General features: G+C 53.4%; 1 protein-coding gene across 2 annotated transcripts in view; it reads left to right on the top strand.

Annotated features, from left to right (window-relative positions):
- PDE4B (phosphodiesterase 4B) overlaps positions 1-19952 on the top strand; it is a 143031-nt gene that overhangs the window by 69568 nt on the left and 53511 nt on the right. For both annotated transcript variants that reach the window (XM_040072606.2, XM_040072607.2), the window contains exons 2-5: positions 9868-10062; positions 11930-11966; positions 12054-12124; positions 16644-16693. In XM_040072606.2, the coding sequence (XP_039928540.1) occupies positions 9868-10062; positions 11930-11966; positions 12054-12124; positions 16644-16693 (353 nt within the window). The remainder of the gene's footprint in view (positions 1-9867; positions 10063-11929; positions 11967-12053; positions 12125-16643; positions 16694-19952) is intronic.

Raw genomic sequence — 19952 nt, 5'->3', positions numbered from 1 at the left:
GGCAGGCAGAGCTGTCCTGCTGCTGCTGGGTCTCTTCCGCCTCACCGGCCTTAGGAAAAATGCAAATTTATGGAAATACTGTCTGGGCTGGCAGGCTTTGTGTTCCCTGCCTGTGCCTGAGCTGGGCTGGGCATTTCACAGAACTGTGGAATCGTGGAATGGTTTGCGTTGGAAGGGATCTGAAAGCTCTCAGGGCAGGGACAGCTCCCACTGTCCCGGGCTGCTCCATGCCCAGTGTCCAACCCGGCCTTGGGCACTGCCAGGGATCCAGAGACAGCCACAGCCGCTCTGGGAATTCTGTTCCAGGGCCTGCCCACCCTCCCAGCCAGGAATTCCTTCCCAATGTCCCATCTAACCATTGTCACTGGGAAACCGTTCCCCTCGTCCTGTCATTCCTTATCCCCAGTCCCTCTCCAGCTCTCCTGGAGCCCTTTAGGCCCTGGAAGGTTCTTTAGGATCTCCCTGGAGCGCTGTTTCCTGAGTTACACTATTAATGCCACCAGGAATAACGTCAAGTTGGTGTTTACCCCCGTCACTCCCACGGGAAAGCTGTTCAGTGCTCTGGCTGCTCTCGAGGGATGGATTTCCCTCTGGTTTCCAGCCTCAGTTTATTCCTGTCCATTTCATCCCCTCTTGTTTTCCCCCCAGCGTTGTCCTTTAGCACAGAGCTCCCGTCTCCTCTGGCGCTCGTGGCTCCCCTCTGTGGGGGAGCAGCAGGGGCCATTCCCAACCATCCCTGTGATCCCAAACCCCTCAGACAGAGCCAACACTTGGTGCCAGAGGACCAGGATTTTCCATCTTTCACATCTTTCCCCCTCAAACAGCAGCAGGCGGCGGATGCCCATGATTTGGATGAGGCAACTTCTGCATTGAGCTTCTGCTGGCCCCGAAATGATCAATGAGAGCTCTAAATAAAATTGCCCTTAGAATCTCATCCATGGGCTCTGACATTTCCTATCGCAGTGTCCTTTCCCGTGGATAGGAAGGATGGAGAGTGCAGGCATTTGAGAGATGTGAAGCAAGGAAAATGTTGCTGAAATGTACCCAACTGGATTAATTACTGTTAAAGGCCGAGCCTGCAAAGGATTTAATGTTCTGAATACCATCTTAGGACATTTCACTGTCTTTTTACTGACAGGCTCCACGGATCCCAATTATGGAGATAAATCCAAAAACCAGGTCAAATAATTATTCCATGGATCCAGTGGAAAGGCTGGATGCATTCCTGAGCACAGCAGCTTGCCACGCACCCGATGCTGGGCTTTTGGACACCGTGGAAGGGCTGGGGGGGAATTTAAAACATGAGCACAGGAAATGTGCAAATCTTCCACCTCAAAGGCTGCCTGCTCAGCCCAGGTGAAATGGAAACTCCGTGGTGTCTGTAAGTTGTCACCGCGGTTGTCACTTTGTTCCTGTCTCCAGTGAGGCTGACGGCAGATGAGAGGAGCTCTGTGAAGTGGGGCCGGACGGAATGAAGTGGCTCAGAGCTCCCCCCCTGCTTGAAAAGGCAAAAGTGCCTCTGGAGTTCATGCCAGGATCCTGTGTTTAAGCGCAGGATGGAATAAAGCCTGGCTCTGGCCAGCAGGCTCCCGATGCTCCGGCTCCGTGCGGATCCGGGAATGCTTTCCCGTGTGCTGGAAGCAGAGGTCGTTTGTGCGTGGGACCCTTGAGACCCCTGCTGAAGGCTTGGCTTTGCATCAGTGCTCTGGGGAGGGAGTTAAGTGCAGATTGCACTTAAGAGGGGCAGGAGATACTCGAAAGTGCATCAATAAAAGATGGAATATAGGACTGGACTTCCCCTTCTGTTGCCAGTAATATCCCGGCAGGGAAAAGGCAGGGCTGGACCCCGTGTTCCCACTTTGCTGCGTGGAATTGTCTTTCCCCCCGCATGGATCGTGGCTTGTCCAGAGGCAGAAGGGCTGGAGGGTGTCCTGGAGTGCCACCAGGAGACACCAGTGTCCCTGTCACACGAGCCAGGCCACCGCGGGCAGCCTCCTCCACGGGAGGCAACATCCGTGCGCTGCGGATTGGGAGAGACGGTCTGAGAATGCTCCAGGGCTCTGCTGGAGCGGGGAAAGCTGGAGAAGCTGGGAAAGCTGAAGTGACACCGAACAGACAGAGCAGCCAGGCCGGGCCGGGGCCAGCACTGCCCCGTGGCTCGAGTGGGAACATCTGCGCCGTGGGACGGCGGCGCGTCACAGAGCAGGCGCTGCCAAAATCCCGCGTCTGGAGCACCGTGCTGTCCCTGTGCCACCTGCCCCACTGCCTGCGAGCCATTCCAGCACTTCCCAGCAGGGAAAAGAGGCAGTTTTCCCCCTGGGGACACTCAGCTGGGTTCGTCCGTGCGGCAAAAAGCACGGCTTGTGCTGGAGGTTCGGCCCTGGTGAGCCGTGGGTGGGTGGAGGGCGCTGGGCAGAAACACCTGCAGGGTGAGCAGAGCCGTCAGTGCCGCACAGGGAGCGGCAGCACAACATCCTGGGATACTCGGGATTGGGAGGGACCTGCAAGATCATCCTGGGCATGGGCATGGACACCTTTCACTATCCCAGGCTGCTCCAAGCCTGGCCTCGGACACTTCCAGGGAGCCAGGGGCAGCCACAGCTTCTCTGGGCACCCTGTGCCAGCCGTGCCTTGTTACACCTTAGATGGGAAAGAAGGGAAGCAACTGCTCCATCAGTTGTTAGCTGGAATATTTTCAGGAGGAAAAAGCCCTTAGGAAATGGCTTTGCTGCTTATGCTCTTTGGGAATGATCATGCTCACATCCATATGTCTTTCCAAGCTCTGGAAGTAAAAATAGAGGTGGAGTGCCTGGTGGGTTTGACTGTGCCTTGCATATTCCAAAGATTAATGGCAGAGAACCATTGGAAGAGGATAAAATAGCCCAGGATGTACATTTGGAAAAATAACAACTGGCTTTTAGCACTCAGGGCTCCTTCTCCGGGAGCCTTAAACAACCCCGTCATGTTCACTTGTTACAGGATAATGTCGAGCTGCTTATCTGTAGTAAACATGAAAAGGATTAACTTTTTTTGGAACCCTTCATGCTAACAGGGAATCCAAACTCATTTTAACCTCCCGCTGTATTTTTCCAGCCATCTCCTGGTGGCAGCTCCAACCCAGCACGGTGCTGGATCCAATCCCTGAGATTTGCTGTGCGAACCGGGAGCCTCCCCAGGGTGCTGCTGGATGCGTTCTGAGAGCTGGGAGGGCTCCGGAGACCCATTTTTATCTCGGGGCTCTGCTGAAGGTGGGTTTGGGTTGCAGAGGAAGCAGCAGCAGCTCTCGGGTCTGTTTTGGGCTCCAGGTGTGAGCAGGGCAGGGGCTCTGGTTATTCTGCCTCTGTTGTACCCATTGAGCAGGAGGACAGAACCAGAGAGTGAATTAAAATCACAGAATGGCGTGAATTGAAAGGGACCTTAATGATCATCCAGTGCCACCCACTGCCAGGGGCAGGGACACCTCCCACCAGCCCAGGTTGCTCCAAGCCCTGTCCGACCTGGCCTTGAACTTCTTTATTCAGAGAAGACAAAGTCAAGTAAACACGTATTTTTGCTTTTGGATACATGCAGAGGCTTAATGATGTGTTTAGGAGCAGCTGACAGCTTCTGTTGCAAACACTTCAGTCAGTGCTGCCGGGTTCCTGTGCCAGGCAGCTGTGCCAGCGCTGGGAGGCGCTGCAGGGGCTGCAGGCGGTGCGTGGGGACACGGGGCTCTGGAGATTGCAGGGTACGGAACCACAGACCGGGCTGGCTTCTGTGGGACCTTACAAATCATCCCACTCCACCCCTGCCATGGGGACACCTCCCACCATCCCAGGCTGCTCCAGCCCAGTGTCCAACCTGGCCTTGGGCACTGCCAGGGATCCAGGGGCAGCCACAGCTGCTCTGGGCACCCTGTGCCAGGAATTCCCCATTCCCAATCTCCCATCCAGATCTACCCACTGTCAGCTTACAGCCGTTCCCTGTGTGCTGTCCCTCCATCCCCTGTCCCCAGCCCCTCTCCAGCTCTCCTGGAGCCCCTTTAGGCCCTGCCAGGGGCTCGGAGCTCTCCCTGGATCCTTCTCCTCTCCAGGGGAGCACCCCCAGCTCTCCCAGCCTGGCTCCAGAGGGGCTCCAGCCCTGCAGCAGCTCCGGGCTCTCCTCTGGACTCTCTCCAGCAGCTCCAGCTCCTGCTGCTGTTGGAGCCCAGGGCTGGAGCAGCTCTGAACCTGGGGCCTCACCTGAATAAAGAAGTCAGGAGCCACAAGAGGGACAAACTCAGCAGGAGCAATTGAACCTTTAAGAGGTCCCTAAGAGTAACGATGTTTTCCCTTCGTGGGAGAAGGTCGGGAGGGGAAGAAGGTCGGTGCTAATGGCTGTGGAGCTGGGAGCTGTCCCCCCAGGGAGCCCTGTGCCCGTGCCAGGGCTGTGCTCTGCTCCACGTGTCCCATCCTGGGCCATCAAGTGCTGATGGTTTCAAGCACAGCCCTTTCCACATGGAAGGTTATTTAGGAAAAGCAGCAAGCTGTTTGGATAATGGGGAACAGGTGTGCAGCATTAGAGAGCAGCCAGGCAGTGGAAGGAACAGCATTTTTCCTTTTTCCTTGTTTATGGTTTTAAGAATCCTGAGGCATGTCTTGGTGAGATTCACGAATCTCAAAAAGGAGCTTTATAATTAACAAAGTCTGCCCAAACCTCTGGAAATACTTTGGAAACATGTGATATCATAAAGGTGATGCTGTAGTTAGGAGACGGGGAGGAATGTCCTCAGGAATGGCTCTGGGAAGGCAAAGCAGATGGTGAACCTTCTTGGAGAGTCAGTGCTGTCACCCTCGGGAAAAGTATACATTCCCGATGTAACCAAAAATCCCTGAGCCTGCCTGGGCTGCTGGGCTGAAATGTGTTTGTGTTTCATACTCCAGAGCAAGCTGTGGGGCTGTGTGGCTCTCATGGAAACCGCTGGACTGGCAATGACTACCCAAATGACTCCGAATTACATCCAAGTCATGGCGCATTCTGTTTCTTAATCTTTTTGCCAATTCTTGCCACGTTCCAAGACTGCTGGTGGGCAATGCTAATCCAGGGACATCAGTTCCTGAGGCTGGTGAAGGGTCTGGAGTGGAAATACGAGGAGCAGCTGAGGGCTCTTGGCTTGTTTCTCCTGGAGGAGACTGAGGGGAGAGTCACCAGGGTCTGTAGCTCCTCCCGAGGGGCAGTGCAGGAGCAGGCACCAATTGATTCTCCCTGGGACAGGAGCTGTGTCTGGGAGGTTCAGGTTGGATTTTGGGAAAGGTTCTTCCCCCAGAGGGTGCTGGCACAGCCCAGGCTCCCCAGGGAATGGGCACGGCCCCGAGGCTGCCAGAGCAGCTCCGGGAGGGTTTGGACAGCGCTGCCAGGGGGGCTCAGGGTGGGAATGTTGGGTGTCTGTGCAGGGACAGGGGCTGGATTGAGGATCCCCGCGAGTCGCTTCCAGCTCAGGAGGTTCTGTGATCCTGTGGCTGTTACAGTAACACTGCAGCATTTGAGCAGCTGGGGGTTGCTGTTATGAATCCTCTTTGTTTGCAGAGTGACTCACGGAGCCTCGCTGTGTTTTACAATGATTTCTCCTGGCTCGCCGCTGTCTGCTCATTCCCGTGGCTCCGGCGCGGCTCCGCACAGGTCCAGGGCCGGTGCCCGCTCGCAGCTAACTCCTGCCACCTGCTGTCTCCTTCCTTCCCGCTTCCCTAAGATCCTGGATGTCGGGATCCAGGGAAAGGCTTCCTTCCTTCCCGCTTCCCTAAGATCCTGGATGTCGGGATTTGGGAAAAGGCTTCCTTCCTTCCTGCTTCCCTAAGATCCTGGATTTCGGGATTTGGGAAAAGGCCTCCTTCCTTCCCGCTTCCCTAAGATCCTGGATTTCGGGATCTGTGAAAAGGCCTCCTTCCTTCCCGCTTCCCTAAGATCCTGGATTTCAGGATCTGTGAAAAGGCCTCCTTCCTTCCCACTTCCCTAAGATCCTGGATTTCGGGATCTGTGAAAAGGCTTCCTTCCTTCCCGCTTCCCTAAGATCCTGGATGTCGGGATTTGGGAAAAGGCTTCCTTCCTTCCCAGCTCTGCACTGCCGAGAGGCAGCTCTGGCTGGGATAAGGCCCATCCCATTTCCATCCACTTGGAAAAGATCTCCAAGATTATCAAATCCATCCATTCCCACCACTGACCGTGTCCCCAAGTGCCACATTTACTCGGGTTGAAATCCCTTCGGGGTGGAGACGCCGGCACTGCCCCGAGCAGCTCTGCTGGTGCTGCTGTCACCTTTCCTACCCTGGAGCCCGTTTGACCCTGTCAGGGCTCAATTCCCTGGAATCCCTTGGTGGCCTCCGGACACACGGTCACCCTGAGAGCGTCCAGCACTGGGAAACATTGGTAAATAGATCAGATAACACAGATTGGAGGCAGGCAGGGAATGCTGGCAGCTCCCACGTGTCCTAGAGAGATCTCCTATGGACTGTGGAAGGATTTATAGGGACCTTGGATGTCAAATTTCTGGGCCATATGTTTAGATAACACATTTATGTGACAAATGGGGTGTCTCGCTGTGCATGCTGTTATTTGAGGATAAACTGGAAAGGAAATTTGGGGGTTTTTTTGTGCTTTGTACTCTGCCATCCTTATTTTTAAGTAGGCAAATGCAGCTTTTTTTTCCACTTGGACAAAGCCTATGGGGTATGCAAACTCTGGAGAGAACCCTCACAGTCTGTGCATTGTTCTGAACACGGTGATGAAGTTTTTCCAGCAGAGCTCAGCAGTTAACTTCCAACAGAAAAAGAATTAGTGGGAAATGCAGATCTGAGAGGACAACTTAACAATCCCATTGCAGTTCTTACCAATTCCAGCAAATGTTTGTTTGAGGGATATTTTTGGCATCAGGACGCAGTTCCAGGTGGGTGTTGTACAAGCCACCAGGAGCAACTGGTGACAAACACGAGGTTGATCTCTTGCTCTGTGCATCCCAGGTCACATTTTCCTAACGTTGGATCATCCACGGGGAATATTTTCCCGTATTCCAGTTCTTGTAACTATTAAAAAGCAGTGACAGCAGAGTTATTCCTGGGTTTTGAGGATCTTGCTCACGGGCTGTACCTCTGGGGGTGCCTGCTCACTCCTGGCAGAGGTGACTCCAGACTCTGGGATCAGTCATTTTTTGGGGAATTTTCTGTTAACTTCTGGCTGAGCACATGGGTGGCTGAGTGCTGGATCAAGGCCAAGGAAAAAGAGCCTGAGAAACCCTGGCGTGGCTGCACGTTGAACTTGAGGAAAGGAATAAAAACGCTTTTCAGTTGGATTAACCACGTGATCCGTACGGCAGCATTCCAGCTGCTGGAACAAGGAGCACGGGAAGCGGGCAGCAGGAGCTGGAGCAGCCACGATATTCCCAGCTGGGCTTGGGCTGTGCCAGGCTTCTCACCAAGGCAGCCTGAATGTGTCCAGCTCATCCCAGTGACGTAGAAATCTGGAGAACTTGCAGGATTCAGGAAAATTCAGGCATTAATAATTTACGTGCTCCTCTTGCCCCACTTAAAGCTGTCTCTGCGGAGAGGAGGGAGAGCTGGGGTCTTCTCTGCCACTGTGCTCAGGGAATCTTCTGGATTAAGGAGGGGAGGGATGGAGAAAGGCATGGCAGGGACCACAGCCTGGTGTCCTGGTGGGACAGCAGGCATGGGATGAGGCGCTGGGGCAGGCACTCAGCTCCTACTGCGAGGAGACAGAACCTGACTTCCAAAGGCGAGGAAATTCCTCCTGAGCGTGGCCGTACCTCCCTTGGCTTTCTGGGCTGTGGTCACACATCTGGTGTTTCTATCAGGCCCAAATGCCCAGGCACAGGAGGCCAGCCTCTCATTTTCAGCCTTTACGAGGGGTGTCGCTTGCTGGAGTGGCCAGGGTGAATTCAGCCACAGGCTGCGGCGGCCAAGTTATGAAACCACAAGAAAGTGGGTGTAAAATGGAAAAGGTGACAAAAAGTTTAGTGGTTTTTTGGTTTTTAGTTTTTAAACAGCCCTTTTTTTTTGCAGCACAGCTGTTTAAAATTCACTGAACTGATACTTTGAATGGCTAAAACATGGTTTGGGCATCCAGCTCCCACTGCTGCCAAGTGCTCTCAAATCTTGCAGGATTTCAAAAGTTTGGCTCCAGCGCAGGTGGGGACAGGGCTGGGCTGGAGAGCGTTGTCACATTGTGGTGTCTTCAGTTGTTTTCATAAGACTTGGAGTGAGGTTTGGCAAATGAACCCCAGGGCTTGTGCAAAAGGCCTTGAGGGGGGAGTGGGGTGTTTAGAATCATGGAATCCTGGAATGGTTTGGGTTGGGAGGGTGCTTAAAGCCCATCCCATCCCATGCCGTGGGCAGGGACACCTTCCACTATCCCAGGGTGCTCCAAGCGCCGTCCAGCCTGGCCTTGCATCCAGGGGCAGCCCCAGCTTCTCTGGGCACCCCGTGCCAGGGCCTCATCATTCTCCATCACCTCTAATCCATCCCTGCCCTCCTCTGCTGTGCTGAGCTGTGAGCAATTCCTGCTGAGGGAAGCGTGAGCAGAGGCGGTCGGGACGGAGCCTGCGGGGTGGATGTTTATGGGCACACAGGGTCCTCCTCACACACATGAGAAAGGTGCCAGCGAGCGCCTCCGGGTGCTGCGGGCCGGTGACGGGGGTGAGCCCGGGGAGGTGACACGGGGTGAGCCCGGTGAGGTGACACATGGTGAGCCTGGTGAGGTGACACATGGTGAGCCCGGGGAGGTGACACGGTGAGAGCCCACTGAGGTGACACGGTGAGAGCCTGCTGAGGTGACAGGGGGTGAGCCCGCTGAGGTGACAGGGGGTGAGCCCGGGGAGGTGACACGGGGTGAGCCCGGGGAGGTGACACGGGGTGAGCCCGGGGAGGTGACACTGTGAGAGCCCGGGGAGGTGACACGGTGAGAGCCCACTGAGGTGACACTGTGAGAACCTGGGGAGGTGACACGGGGTGAGCCCGGTGAGGTGACACATGGTGAGCCTGGTGAGGTGACACATGGTGAGCCTGGTGAGGTGACACGGGGTGAGCCCAGTGAGGTGACACTGTGAGAGCCCACTGAGGTGACACGGTGAGAGCCCACTGAGGTGACACTGTGAGAGCCCGCTGAGGTGACACTGTGAGAGCCTTCTGAGGTGACAGGGGGTGAGCCCGCTGAGGTGACACGGTGAGAGCCCGCTGAGGTGACACTGTGAGAGCCCACTGAGGTGGCACGGTGAGAGCCCGCTGAGGTGACACGGTGAGAGCCCGCTGAGGTGACACTGTGAGAGCCCACTGAGGTGACACGGTGAGAGCCCGCTGAGGTGACACGGTGAGAGCCCGCTGAGGTGACACAGGGTGAGCCCGGGGAGGTGACACAGGGTGAGCCCGGGGAGGTGACACAGGGTGAGCCCGCTGAGGTGACACTGTGAGAGCCTGCTGAGGTGACAGGGGGTGAGCCCGCTGAGGTGACACGGTGAGAGCCCACTGAGGTGACACTGTGAGAGCCCGCTGAGGTGACACTGTGAGAGCCCACTGAGGTGACACTGTGAGAGCCCGCTGAGGTGACACTGTGAGAGCCCACTGAGGTGACACGGTGAGAGCCCGCTGAGGTGACAGGGGGTGAGCCTGGTGAGGTGACACTGTGAGAGCCCGCTGAGGTGACACGGGGTGAGCCCGGGGAGGTGACACAGGGTGAGCCCGCTGAGGTGACACATGGTGAGCCCGGGGAGGTGACAGGGGGTGAGCCCGGGGAGGAGACACAGGGTGAGCCCGCTGAGGTGTCATGGTGAGAGCCCGGGGAGGTGACACACGGCCCGCAAGCCCTCTGGTGGCAGAGCGTGACACGCGGTCTGTGTCTCGTTCGCAGCTTCGATGTGGAGAATGGCCCGTCCCCGGGGCGCAGCCCGCTGGACCCGCAGGCCAGCTCCTCGTCGGGACTCGTCCTGCACACGACATTCCCGGGCCACAGCCAGCGCCGGGAGTCGTTCCTGTACAGATCCGACAGCGACTATGACCTCTCACCAAAGACCATGTCCAGGAACTCCTCCCTGCCGAGTGAACAGTAAGCATCAATTCAGCTCGTATTTTACACTCCCCGTGCCGCTTTAATCCTCTGAGCTCTGTTAAGAGGAGCTTGTGGGTGGGACTGGAGAGTTTCATAGCTGGCACGCACGAAACAGGTGCTGATCTAACATCCTCTCCCATCCCATCCTTCGAATATTCCCATTTTCTCCAGGGTTTAGCAGAAGAGCTGTATCCTGGAATAACAGAGAAGTTGTGCTGTACTTTTATTTACAGTATTGCTGTTCCCCGTCCTGTTTTGGGGGCTGTTCCCTAGAACCGAGTGGAAAATGAGCAGGGACAGATGGCTGAGCTCGAGAGGATCAACACCCACAGAGTGTCCTGGAGTCACAGCCCTTTATTTTGAAAGGCACATTTTAAAGCTTTAAAGTGGCCATTAAGCTATTTTAAAAAGCGCTCGTTAACCAAAGTTGGACTGTTGCGAAAGTTTTGTCACGGAACGGAAATCTGAATATTAGCCAGATCCATGAGAATTCTGCAGGAAAATATCCCTGCTGTGAGTTAAAACTGAGTAAATATTTATTGAAGGAAACGCTCCAAATTGTGCAAATAGCGTTTGGCGTAAACGGTGGGTTGTAGCAATTCCCAGCAGTGTGCTGGGGCGGGGGAATCCCATAATTTCCCCCAAATTTGTGGCTGTCTGCAGCTGAAGTGTCCATCCACCGTGGGCATCGAGGCCCTGTTAGCACTTGGGAGAGAGCGTCTCCATCACTGTGGAGACAATTTTAATTAAATTTAGACTTAATAGCTCTGATACCTGAGTGAGAATAAGGAGATGACCGCTGTGGCAGCACAGTGGGGAGAATTCCTTTTTGGAAGGGTCCAGCACTGGTGGACGACTCTCCTGTGGCAGCCTGGAGCCAGCCCTCCTGCCCTTGCTTAGTGCATCCTGTTATTAATGATGGGATTAAGAACAGAATTGACTACAACATTGCTCCTAAGAGTGCCTAAAGGGGCTCCAAAAGAGCTGGAGAGGTGCTTGGGATAAGGGATGGAGGGACAGGACAAGGGGGGATGGATTTAAGCTGGAAGTGGGCAGATTTAGATGGATATTGGGAAGGAATTCCTGATCGTGAGGTTGGGGAGGTCCTGGAATAGAATTCCCAGCGCAGCTGTGGCTGCCCCTGGATCCCTGGCAGTGCCCAAGGCCAGGCTGGATGGGGTTTGGATCCACCTGGAGTACTGGAAGATGTCCCTGCCCATGGCACGGCATGGGACTGGATGGGCTTTAAGCTCCCTCCCAACCCAAAGCTTTAAATGATTCTATACCCTGCCATCTCTGTTGAGTAAATCATACAGAATGTTCCATCCACGCACAAGTACCATAAGTAATTTAAAAAAAAAAAAGAAACTAACCAAAAAACCAAAAACCTAAAAACCCAAACCAACAAACTCCCTCTTACTGCTAGCCATGATGAATTTTGTTCACAACTTCTGCTCAAACCTTCCGTGATGAAAACAGCCAGACAAAACCCGGCGTCTGAACAAGGTTAAAGACTGCGACAGAGATCAACAAAAGCCAGGAAATTCAAAGGTGACCTTTCCCCGCACCACTACGGTTGGTTATTTTCCACCGCGGTGCAAAGCGTGAGCCTTAACTTTTGAATTTCCTGGCTTTTATTGCCTGGCGTTCCCAGTCCGAACGCTCGCTCCAGCCGGTTGTTTTGGATATACACAGTGACCTTTCCATTAGGAGCAAGTTTTTATGTGGTGTTAGCTAAATGCTGCATGGGTTCGTCCGTGAGGAAAGCCCCCTCGGGAAAACGCTCATTCCCTGAGGTGAATTTTGCTCGGTTTGAAAATAAACCTGTAAAGAAATTTATACATTTTTCTCCGTTTTTCCTTAGACATGGCGACGACCTGATCGTCACACCTTTTGCCCAGGTGAGTTGGTGGCACATTGACGTCTAAAATAATTTTTCTAAAGCACTAAAGCAGAGAAGGTGACGCCCGCGGTTTTGTCTCCCTCAGGTGCTGGCCAGCCTAAGAAGCGTGAGGAACAACTTCACGCTTCTCACCAATTTACACGGCACCTCCAACAAGTAAGCCTGGCTTTTTAGGCTCGTTTCGTGCACAGGAGGAGGCGGCGGGGGCCGAGCAGGGGCGGCGGGGGTCGGGCAGGGGCGGCGGGGCCGGGGAGGGGCTGCGGGGGCCGAGAAGGGGCTGCGGGGGCCGAGAAGGGGCTGCGGGGGTCGAGAAGGGGCGGCGGGGCCGAGGAGGGGCGGCGGGGCCGAGGAGGGGCGGCGGGGCCGAGAAGGGGCGGCGGGGGTCGGGAAGGGGCGGCGGGGGTCGGGAAGGGGCGGCGGGGGTCGGGAAGGGGCGGCGGGACCGGGGAGCCGCGGTGCCTCAGGCTCCGCCGTGGCCTCACGGCTCCGCCGCGGTTTGCGCGCGACGCCAGGGGGCGCGCTCTGCCCTCCCTCACGGCCTCCGAGCCCTCGGCCCTCAGCCGTCATTCCTTCATCCCTCGTTCCTTCATCCCTCATTCCTTCATCCCTTCATCCCTCGTTCCTTCATCCCTCATCCCCTCATTCCCTCATTCCCTCATCCCTCATTCCTTCATTCCCTCATTCCCTCATTCCCTCATCCCTCATTCTCTCATCCCTCACCCCTCATCCCTCACCCATCTCCCCTCATTCCTTCATCCCTCATCCTCTCTTCCCCTCGTTCCCTCATTTCCTCACCCCTCATCCCCTCATTCCCTCATTCCTTCATCCCCTCATCCCTCATTCCCTCATCCCCTCACCCGTCACTCCTCATTCCCTCATCCCCTCACCTGTCACCCCTCATTCCCTCATCCCCTCATGCCCTCATCCCCTCATCCCTTCATCCCTTCATGCCGTCATCCCTCAGGTCCTCCCTGAGGAGCAAGCAAGGTGTTTCGTCTTGTGTGGTGTCCACCATGAATCATGGGGTCAGTTTGGGGCCCCACACCACAAAAAAAAAACCAAAACATTGAGGGTTTGGAGAGTGCGAAGGAAATGGAGCTGGGGAAGGGGCTGGAGCCCCAGGAGAGGTTGAGGGAGCTGGGAAGGGGCTGAGCCTGGAGAAAAGGAGGCTCAGGGGGGATCTTGTGTCTCTGCACAGCTCCTGACAGGAGGGGACAGCCAGGGGGATTTGGGATCTGCTCCCAGGGAACAGGGACAGGAGAGGGAATGGCCTCAGGCTGATGGTTTATGTGAATATCAGGAAGAGTTTCTTCACAGAAAGCTTTGTCCAGCCCTGACACAGCTGCCCGGGGCGGCGGTGGAATCTCCATCCCTGCCAGGATTTAAAAGCCCTGTGCATGTGGCTCTTGGGGACATGGGGCAGTGGAGGCCTTGGCAGTGCTGGGTTGGACTTGGTGATCTCAGAGGTCTCTGTCAACCTAAACAATTCCATGATCTTCGTTGCGTTGCCCCCTTGGCTACCCCAGGCATTCCATATGTGCCCAGCTTGGAGCAGAGGCATCACCTCTGTTCAGTCAAGCCGTGATCCTGCACTGCATTTCCACCACTTCTCAGAGCAATAGCAATCCCAGAATTATCCAATTCTCTGGAAGGGATCCAGCAGAATCAAGTCCAACTCTTAATTGGCCCATAGAGGGATCAAACCTCCCAACTTGGCGTTATCAGCACAGGCTCTACCCCACGGAGCCAATCTCATGTGAGCTGTTCATGGCCAAAGGGCAGGTGTCAAGGGAGTCACCCCAAACCCGGGGCTCTGGGAACAGCACGGATTTCCCGGCAGCGGCAGGATCCTGGAGCTCAGCTGCGAGAGGGCTGCCCAGGGAACTGAATCCCGCATCACTTCCTTTGACACTGATTGCTCCCAGTGAGGAGGGTGATGCACTCAGGAGGAGGATGTTGTTTTTTCTACCTGCTGAACAGGAGTAACCAAACAGGCTCCTTTTTACGCCTTTGTCCGGAACCACCGTTTCCCCCTGGCTATTTATACTGAGCCAGTCATCGTCTTCCTCCGGCCTGCTTGGCCCCAGGAGAGCTGTTCAGCCTCAAACCAACACCATTCATTCCTGGCGAGGCCTGGCGTGCACCCACCCATCCCACTGATCCCAGCCTGGGACTGGCAGGCGCTGCTCGCTCCCACTGGCTGCAGAAGGGAAGGATGAGGTGCAGGGATGTCCCCAGCAGGACTCGCTCCGCTCCAAGCGTGAGCGGCATCACCTGGTGCCCACCAGGAGCTCACAATCTTTATTTTACATAAACCCCATCTCAGCAAGCGTGAGGTTCTTTTTGATGGGAAGGAACCGCCGCATTCCAGGATGGAGGTTAATAAAAAAAAAAAAACAGATGGCTTAAATATTCCTGGGTTTTTTTAAAGCTTTGCTTTTTTGGAAAGCTCAGGCATTTTGGCAGTTCCTAATGAGGAATCTGAGGTTGGACAGGGCCGGAAGGAAGTGAGGGTGTAACCTGTAGGAGACACAGGCATCTTACAGTGTCCTTTGGAAAACATTCCCAGATTTGATTGAGGTATAAAGTCGTCTGCCTGGCCGAAGTAAAAGTCATTAAATTTTTAAACCATCCTGTGCCAAACATCCCAACCCACGGCAGAATGTGTTTCCAGGTGCCGCAGAGCTTCCCGCAGTGTTTCCAAAGAGCTCTGCTGGGCTGCAGCCATGCTGCCAGCTCATGATTTTATCATATGTCTCATGATATGTGATATTTTACTTAAACCTCTGCTCTGGGGATCATGAGAATATCAGCTTTTCTTTAACCCCTCCTTTCCTCTCTTTTTTCCTCCTCCTCCACCCCTCCTGGCCTGAGCGAGGAAAAAGAGGTTGCTGTCCCACGTATTTGCTGGAAAATATGAATGTTAAGGCGTAGAGGAAAAAAAAAATAAAAGCAAACAAACAAAAAAAAACCCCGACTGGCAGTCATATATTTCGGACTTTAACGTCAGGGTTCTTGAGGCAGTTTCCTGATTGGAAAAGAGGAGAGGATGATTAATGGCTTTGGAGTGCCGGAGTTTGGCAATTGCAGCCCAGGACGCGGTCGGGAAGCATCCGGAGCCTGCTCCGTGTGATGCCCTGCGGCAGGAGGGAAGGAGCGGGCAGCGGCTGGAGCGCTGCGGTGCCTGAGAAAGGACAGCGCTGTCAAAACTCCCATCTCCCATCCTGCGCCCCGGCGGCCTGCAAAACAGGATGGGCACGTGGATTTGAGGCTGGCGGGAGCGGTGCCGGCTCTGGAGCGGGGAATACCGTACGGAGCAGCGGCTCGTCCCTCCCCACCGCCCCAAAGGCATGTCTGTGCAGCTCAGGGGTTGGAGATCCCTGGAGCTTGGATCCCTCGGTTCTGGGAGTGCTGCAGCCGTGGCGTGGTGTCCCTGTCGGGGAGTTTCTGTTTTTCAGAGATTTCGAGATCTGGCTTTTCAAAGGGCTCAGCAGAGGCAGGTCGGGGCACATTTGCAGGGAATTGAGCGCCCAACGTGTGTGCCCCGTGCTGAACCCTTCGGAGAGCTGGGTCCTGCACATCCTGCCAGAACAGCCTTTGGTTGCCAGGGAGGCTCCTGCCGGGAGCGGGCTCTGGAGCCCGCCGGGTCGGAGGGCTGGAATTGCGCTCCAGACCTCACCGGGGCAGCGAAGCCTTCCCGGAGCACTTCTGAAGAAACCCCCGGAGCTACGAGTGCAGTGCAATTGAGCCGCTCTGCCTGCTTTGATTCGAGCTTCAAAGGAGAGCTGGCAAATAATGGATGCTGCAGTTCAGTGGCTGACTCCGAAATTTGGGGTTAGGAAGGAGGTTGGAGAAGGGAGAGCGTGGGGGAATCTGGCTTCAGTTAAAATGGATCCGAAACTTCTTAGGGAAGCAGAAGCCCAAAGTTTCGTTTTCGGTCAGCCTGAAGTACTGCAGTCAGTTCAAAATGAAGTGTCTTGATTTTGGTGTCAACTCTTTTTAATTCCTTCAAAAAACAAGTCTCTGATGATGGTTTCAGCTTGAAAAATCAACAGTTTTGTTTGGCACGTCTCACAGGGAGCTGTGTTGACATTTGTAGAGAATCTGCACCTTCTTCCAGTCAGACCCTGTTGGCTTGACTTGAACCAATTTTTTTCAAATAGCTTTTGGCCCCTCCGAAATCCAGGAATCGCTGCTGAAATCGTTGCTCAGAGTCCAAAAAGCATCCTTCAGCTGTCTCAGAGCTAAACAATAGTGGCTGCAACATCCTCTTCCTCTCTTCAGGAGCAATTCCAGTGTTACCTGCAGGGTTTAAAGGCACATTTCTGACCTTACCAATGGCCCTGCCTTGCATCACTTCAGTGTCCATTCCAGACTCTGTAGGGAAAAGCCACCAGAGCCTGGCCCTTGCTGACTTCAGGCACATTTTGAGCACAAAGTTGCAAAGGCAGCATGGGATGGAGGCACATTTCTCCTCATTCCCAGCTTGTGGAACAGGCAGGGAGCAGCCATCTCTGGCTTTTCCTAGCAGACCCGTCAATACCGCTCAACAAATCTTTGTGAAGTGTTTGGGGGTTTTTGGGAGAACGGAAAAGGATTTTTAATTGAGGGAGCTGACAGGGTTTGGAAAGATAAAAGTCCCACCTCCTGACAGAGAATTCTTTATTCCTCTTAGGAGATCTCCAGCCACGAGTCAGCCACCTGTCACCAGAGTGAACCTGCAAGGTACGTGTGGGATTTGGGGATGGGCTGTGCACACCTTTATTGCCCAGTTCTGCTCACAGCTGCTCCTCTGCCCCCTCCCCGGTGCAGTTCTGCCTTCCTCCTGCAAAACCCAGAACTATCAGGCTCCAAATATTGTTATTTTAATCGTTTGGTTTGGGGTTTCTGCTGGTGTATTAGCACAGGAGATGAACACGATTTTGGTTTGATAGTCACGGCCACAGTGGCTGCTGTTCTTGTGAGTCCCTGTGAGCACAGGCCTGGACAAGCCCCAGCCCACGAGCCTTGAACAGGCTCAGACACAGCTGGGTCTTTTTTTTTTTTTTTAATCTGTTTATTTCAGTTTGTTTCCATGTGATCTGTGTACTCAAACCTTTCCTGGGTGAGACTTCCTTGGCTTCCTGCTGGGAAGGGGGTGCCAGGGCAAGCTGGGGTGGGCAGCGCCGTGAGGGCTGCTCTGCTCAGGCAGCGGCAAGGACGAGGATGAGCAGCAGAAGCCGATTACTTAGGACGGGTTTATTTCCTTTGACACCTGGGTTTAGCTGAGCTGAGGGTCTGTAGAACCCCGCTCAGGATCAGAGCTGGCCCTACTTGCACTAATTCAAAGGTTGCTCCAGAGAGAAGGAGATAAGATTTGGAGCAGTGCCCGTTTGTAAGGTTTAATCTCAGCCTTTCCAATAATTACATGCTTGGAGGGACTTAATAAAGCTTAATTTTCACAGCGTGTGAAGCCTGGATAACTATCATTTCCTCTCCTGCTGTGTGTTATTTATTCTCAGGGGACACGCAGAGTCCTGCACACTTCCAGATTAGGTTCCTCCAAACTTGTTAATGGGAGATGGAAACCCCTGATGCAAAAAATAAAACTGGACAGCACAATCTTAAACTCCTTCTCTTTCTGTCACAGCCAGCAGGAATCACCTGATTTAAAGCTGGGTCTAATGAGGTTTGAATTTATGCCTGTGTGAAAAAAAAAAAAAAAAGAAAAATCATGGAAAATTTCCTAGGCTTTCCATAGACCTGTTTATGTAAGTTAGACAATCTAATGGCGAGGAGAGAATGCCCTTCCAGGAATTTTTTTAGGTTTGTTTTCTTAACACTTTCCGTGGAAAAAAATTGCTCTCAACTTTTTAACGCTTTGGGGATATTTTTCTGCACTATTTCCAGCGAGAGCTGTAGGACATTGGTACTTTTTAGCTGATCCAAGCTTCTAATGCTGTGAATACATGAAAATTCCTTGAGGGATGAAGTGTTTGACACACAGAACTGTACAGCAGGTTTTGTGTTGCCTTGTAAAGGTTGGATTTGTGGCCCCTCAAGTAAATAAGTTTTTAACAACAAATCCTAACTGCTTTTAGGTGAAATCTTCAAATAAAATTTTAAAAAGTGAGTTGGAGCGTTACAGCTTCAGTAACTGGTGACACTTTTTAGGTAAGAAGGTGATAAATTTCTGAGATTAATAGGAAATTGTGTGACTTCCTACATAAAACCAGCCAATACTGGCATTGTTGGTAGAAAATCGTGGGTTCTTGGTTAAATTCAGGTCATTGCCCTCCTCTGCCTCTTCACCGCCACTGTCACACGCTGAATTCCTTTCCAGGCAGCAGAAAACAATCACAACCCTTGACTTTCTAAGGAAGTTTCTGTTTAATTCAGCAAGAACAGAGACTTTTAAGGATTTTTTTTTTTCAGTGTTTGCACCTTTTCCCTCCCCCCGCCTTGATGGCTTCTGCTTGGAAATTATGAACAGAAGGAGAGATTTTCCTATCAGAACCCTTCCAGTTCTGTGCCAGCGGCGGAGAGGATGCAGAGTGTTTTTCCTGAAGGTTTTGCAGAAGGAAGCAGTCGTGTTTTGATTGGGACCAGGCTGCTTCACATCTCTCTAGATAAAAGACTGTATTTGGAATGATCTGGGTTTAGATTCACGAGATTTGTTGAAGCTTGGAGTTTGATTTTAACCCTCCGATGTCACCCGTTGATTCACGGGCTTTACCACAACCCGCTGACATCACTGTGAGCAACTTGTGGATGTCTCCTCTGATTTGTCATTGATGGGGTGATTTATATCCTGTTCTGAGAAATCCAGAACTCAGGGTTTAAAGTAAACGAGGCTGCATTAATAAAATTACCCTGGGGGGAGGCAAATTGCATCCAGCGTTTGCACTGCAAGGAATACACGCCAGCTGTTTACTCCAGCTGGAATATTCCAGGATTTTCCAAGCAACAAGGGCCAAATCTGCTGCTGGTGTTGCATCACTGTGGACCCAGGCCCGTGGTGGAATAAATGAGCTGCGGTGAAATGAGGAAATTCTTTTTTTGCTTTCATTTTCTTATGAGCAGGACAACTTTTGGGCAGGTTTTTCCTGGGACAAGGGGCTTTGAAAGGCACTGCTTGGTGTCACTGTGAGTTTCAGAGCTTTCTTAACCTTGCAAGCACAGCCAGAGAAGGAAGGGGAATATGGATTGAACATCCTGTGTTTTGTCCTTGGTATCAGCTGAAGTAAATCTGGCAGATTTTTCCTGTTATTTTGTTACAACCGCGGCACACAGGAACGCGCAAAATCGCTTTTATGAATTAACCGAGAAACCGTAACGTGGAAACACAAAGCCATAGCATAACTCCGTCGGTCTTTAGTTATCGGGGCAGGATGATGGGAGTGCTGTGGGGTTTGTGACATCCCCGGCAGCTGTGCAGGGCCAGCGCAGGGCCGTGCTGCTCAGCCGCCTCTGGGTTACAGAAACAACGGCAGACGCATTGTCACACGGCGTCCCCGAGGGTTCTTTCTCCTGAGGTTTCTTTCTCCTGTCCCCCTTTGTTCCCGCTGAGGGTGGCCTCTGCCACAGTGACTTTCGGTGACCTTTGTGCCACCTTGGGCTCAGGGATCCATCAGCGCCTTCCTTTCTCCATCCAGCTCTCCCCTCCCCTGGCCCCAGTGAAAGGTCTGCAGTTCCTACCCAATGGTTCAACCAATAACACCTTTAACCAGCAACAAGTCTGGCTTTTCCTGCTTGCTTTTGTTCCTTCTTCCACATTTATTCCCCTCAGTGACCCTTATTCCCTCTGAATTAAATCACCTTCCACTGGCTGCCGCCGTCGGTCAAAGCCTCTCGTTCTTCCAGAAATTTGGTACAAACTTTTCCCAACCTCTTTTTGTCCCCACGCCTTCAATCCTGGGATGGACACTGCCACATGTAATGTCACCAGTGGTGACAGGAGCGAAGCGCAGAGTTATGGATCAGACAGCACCGAGTTTTTCCCAGA

This window comes from Hirundo rustica, chromosome 9 (genome assembly GCF_015227805.2).
Source record: "Hirundo rustica isolate bHirRus1 chromosome 9, bHirRus1.pri.v3, whole genome shotgun sequence".
Classification (NCBI taxonomy): Eukaryota; Metazoa; Chordata; class Aves; order Passeriformes; family Hirundinidae; genus Hirundo; species Hirundo rustica.
This window is presented reverse-complemented; position numbering and strand designations above follow the sequence as displayed.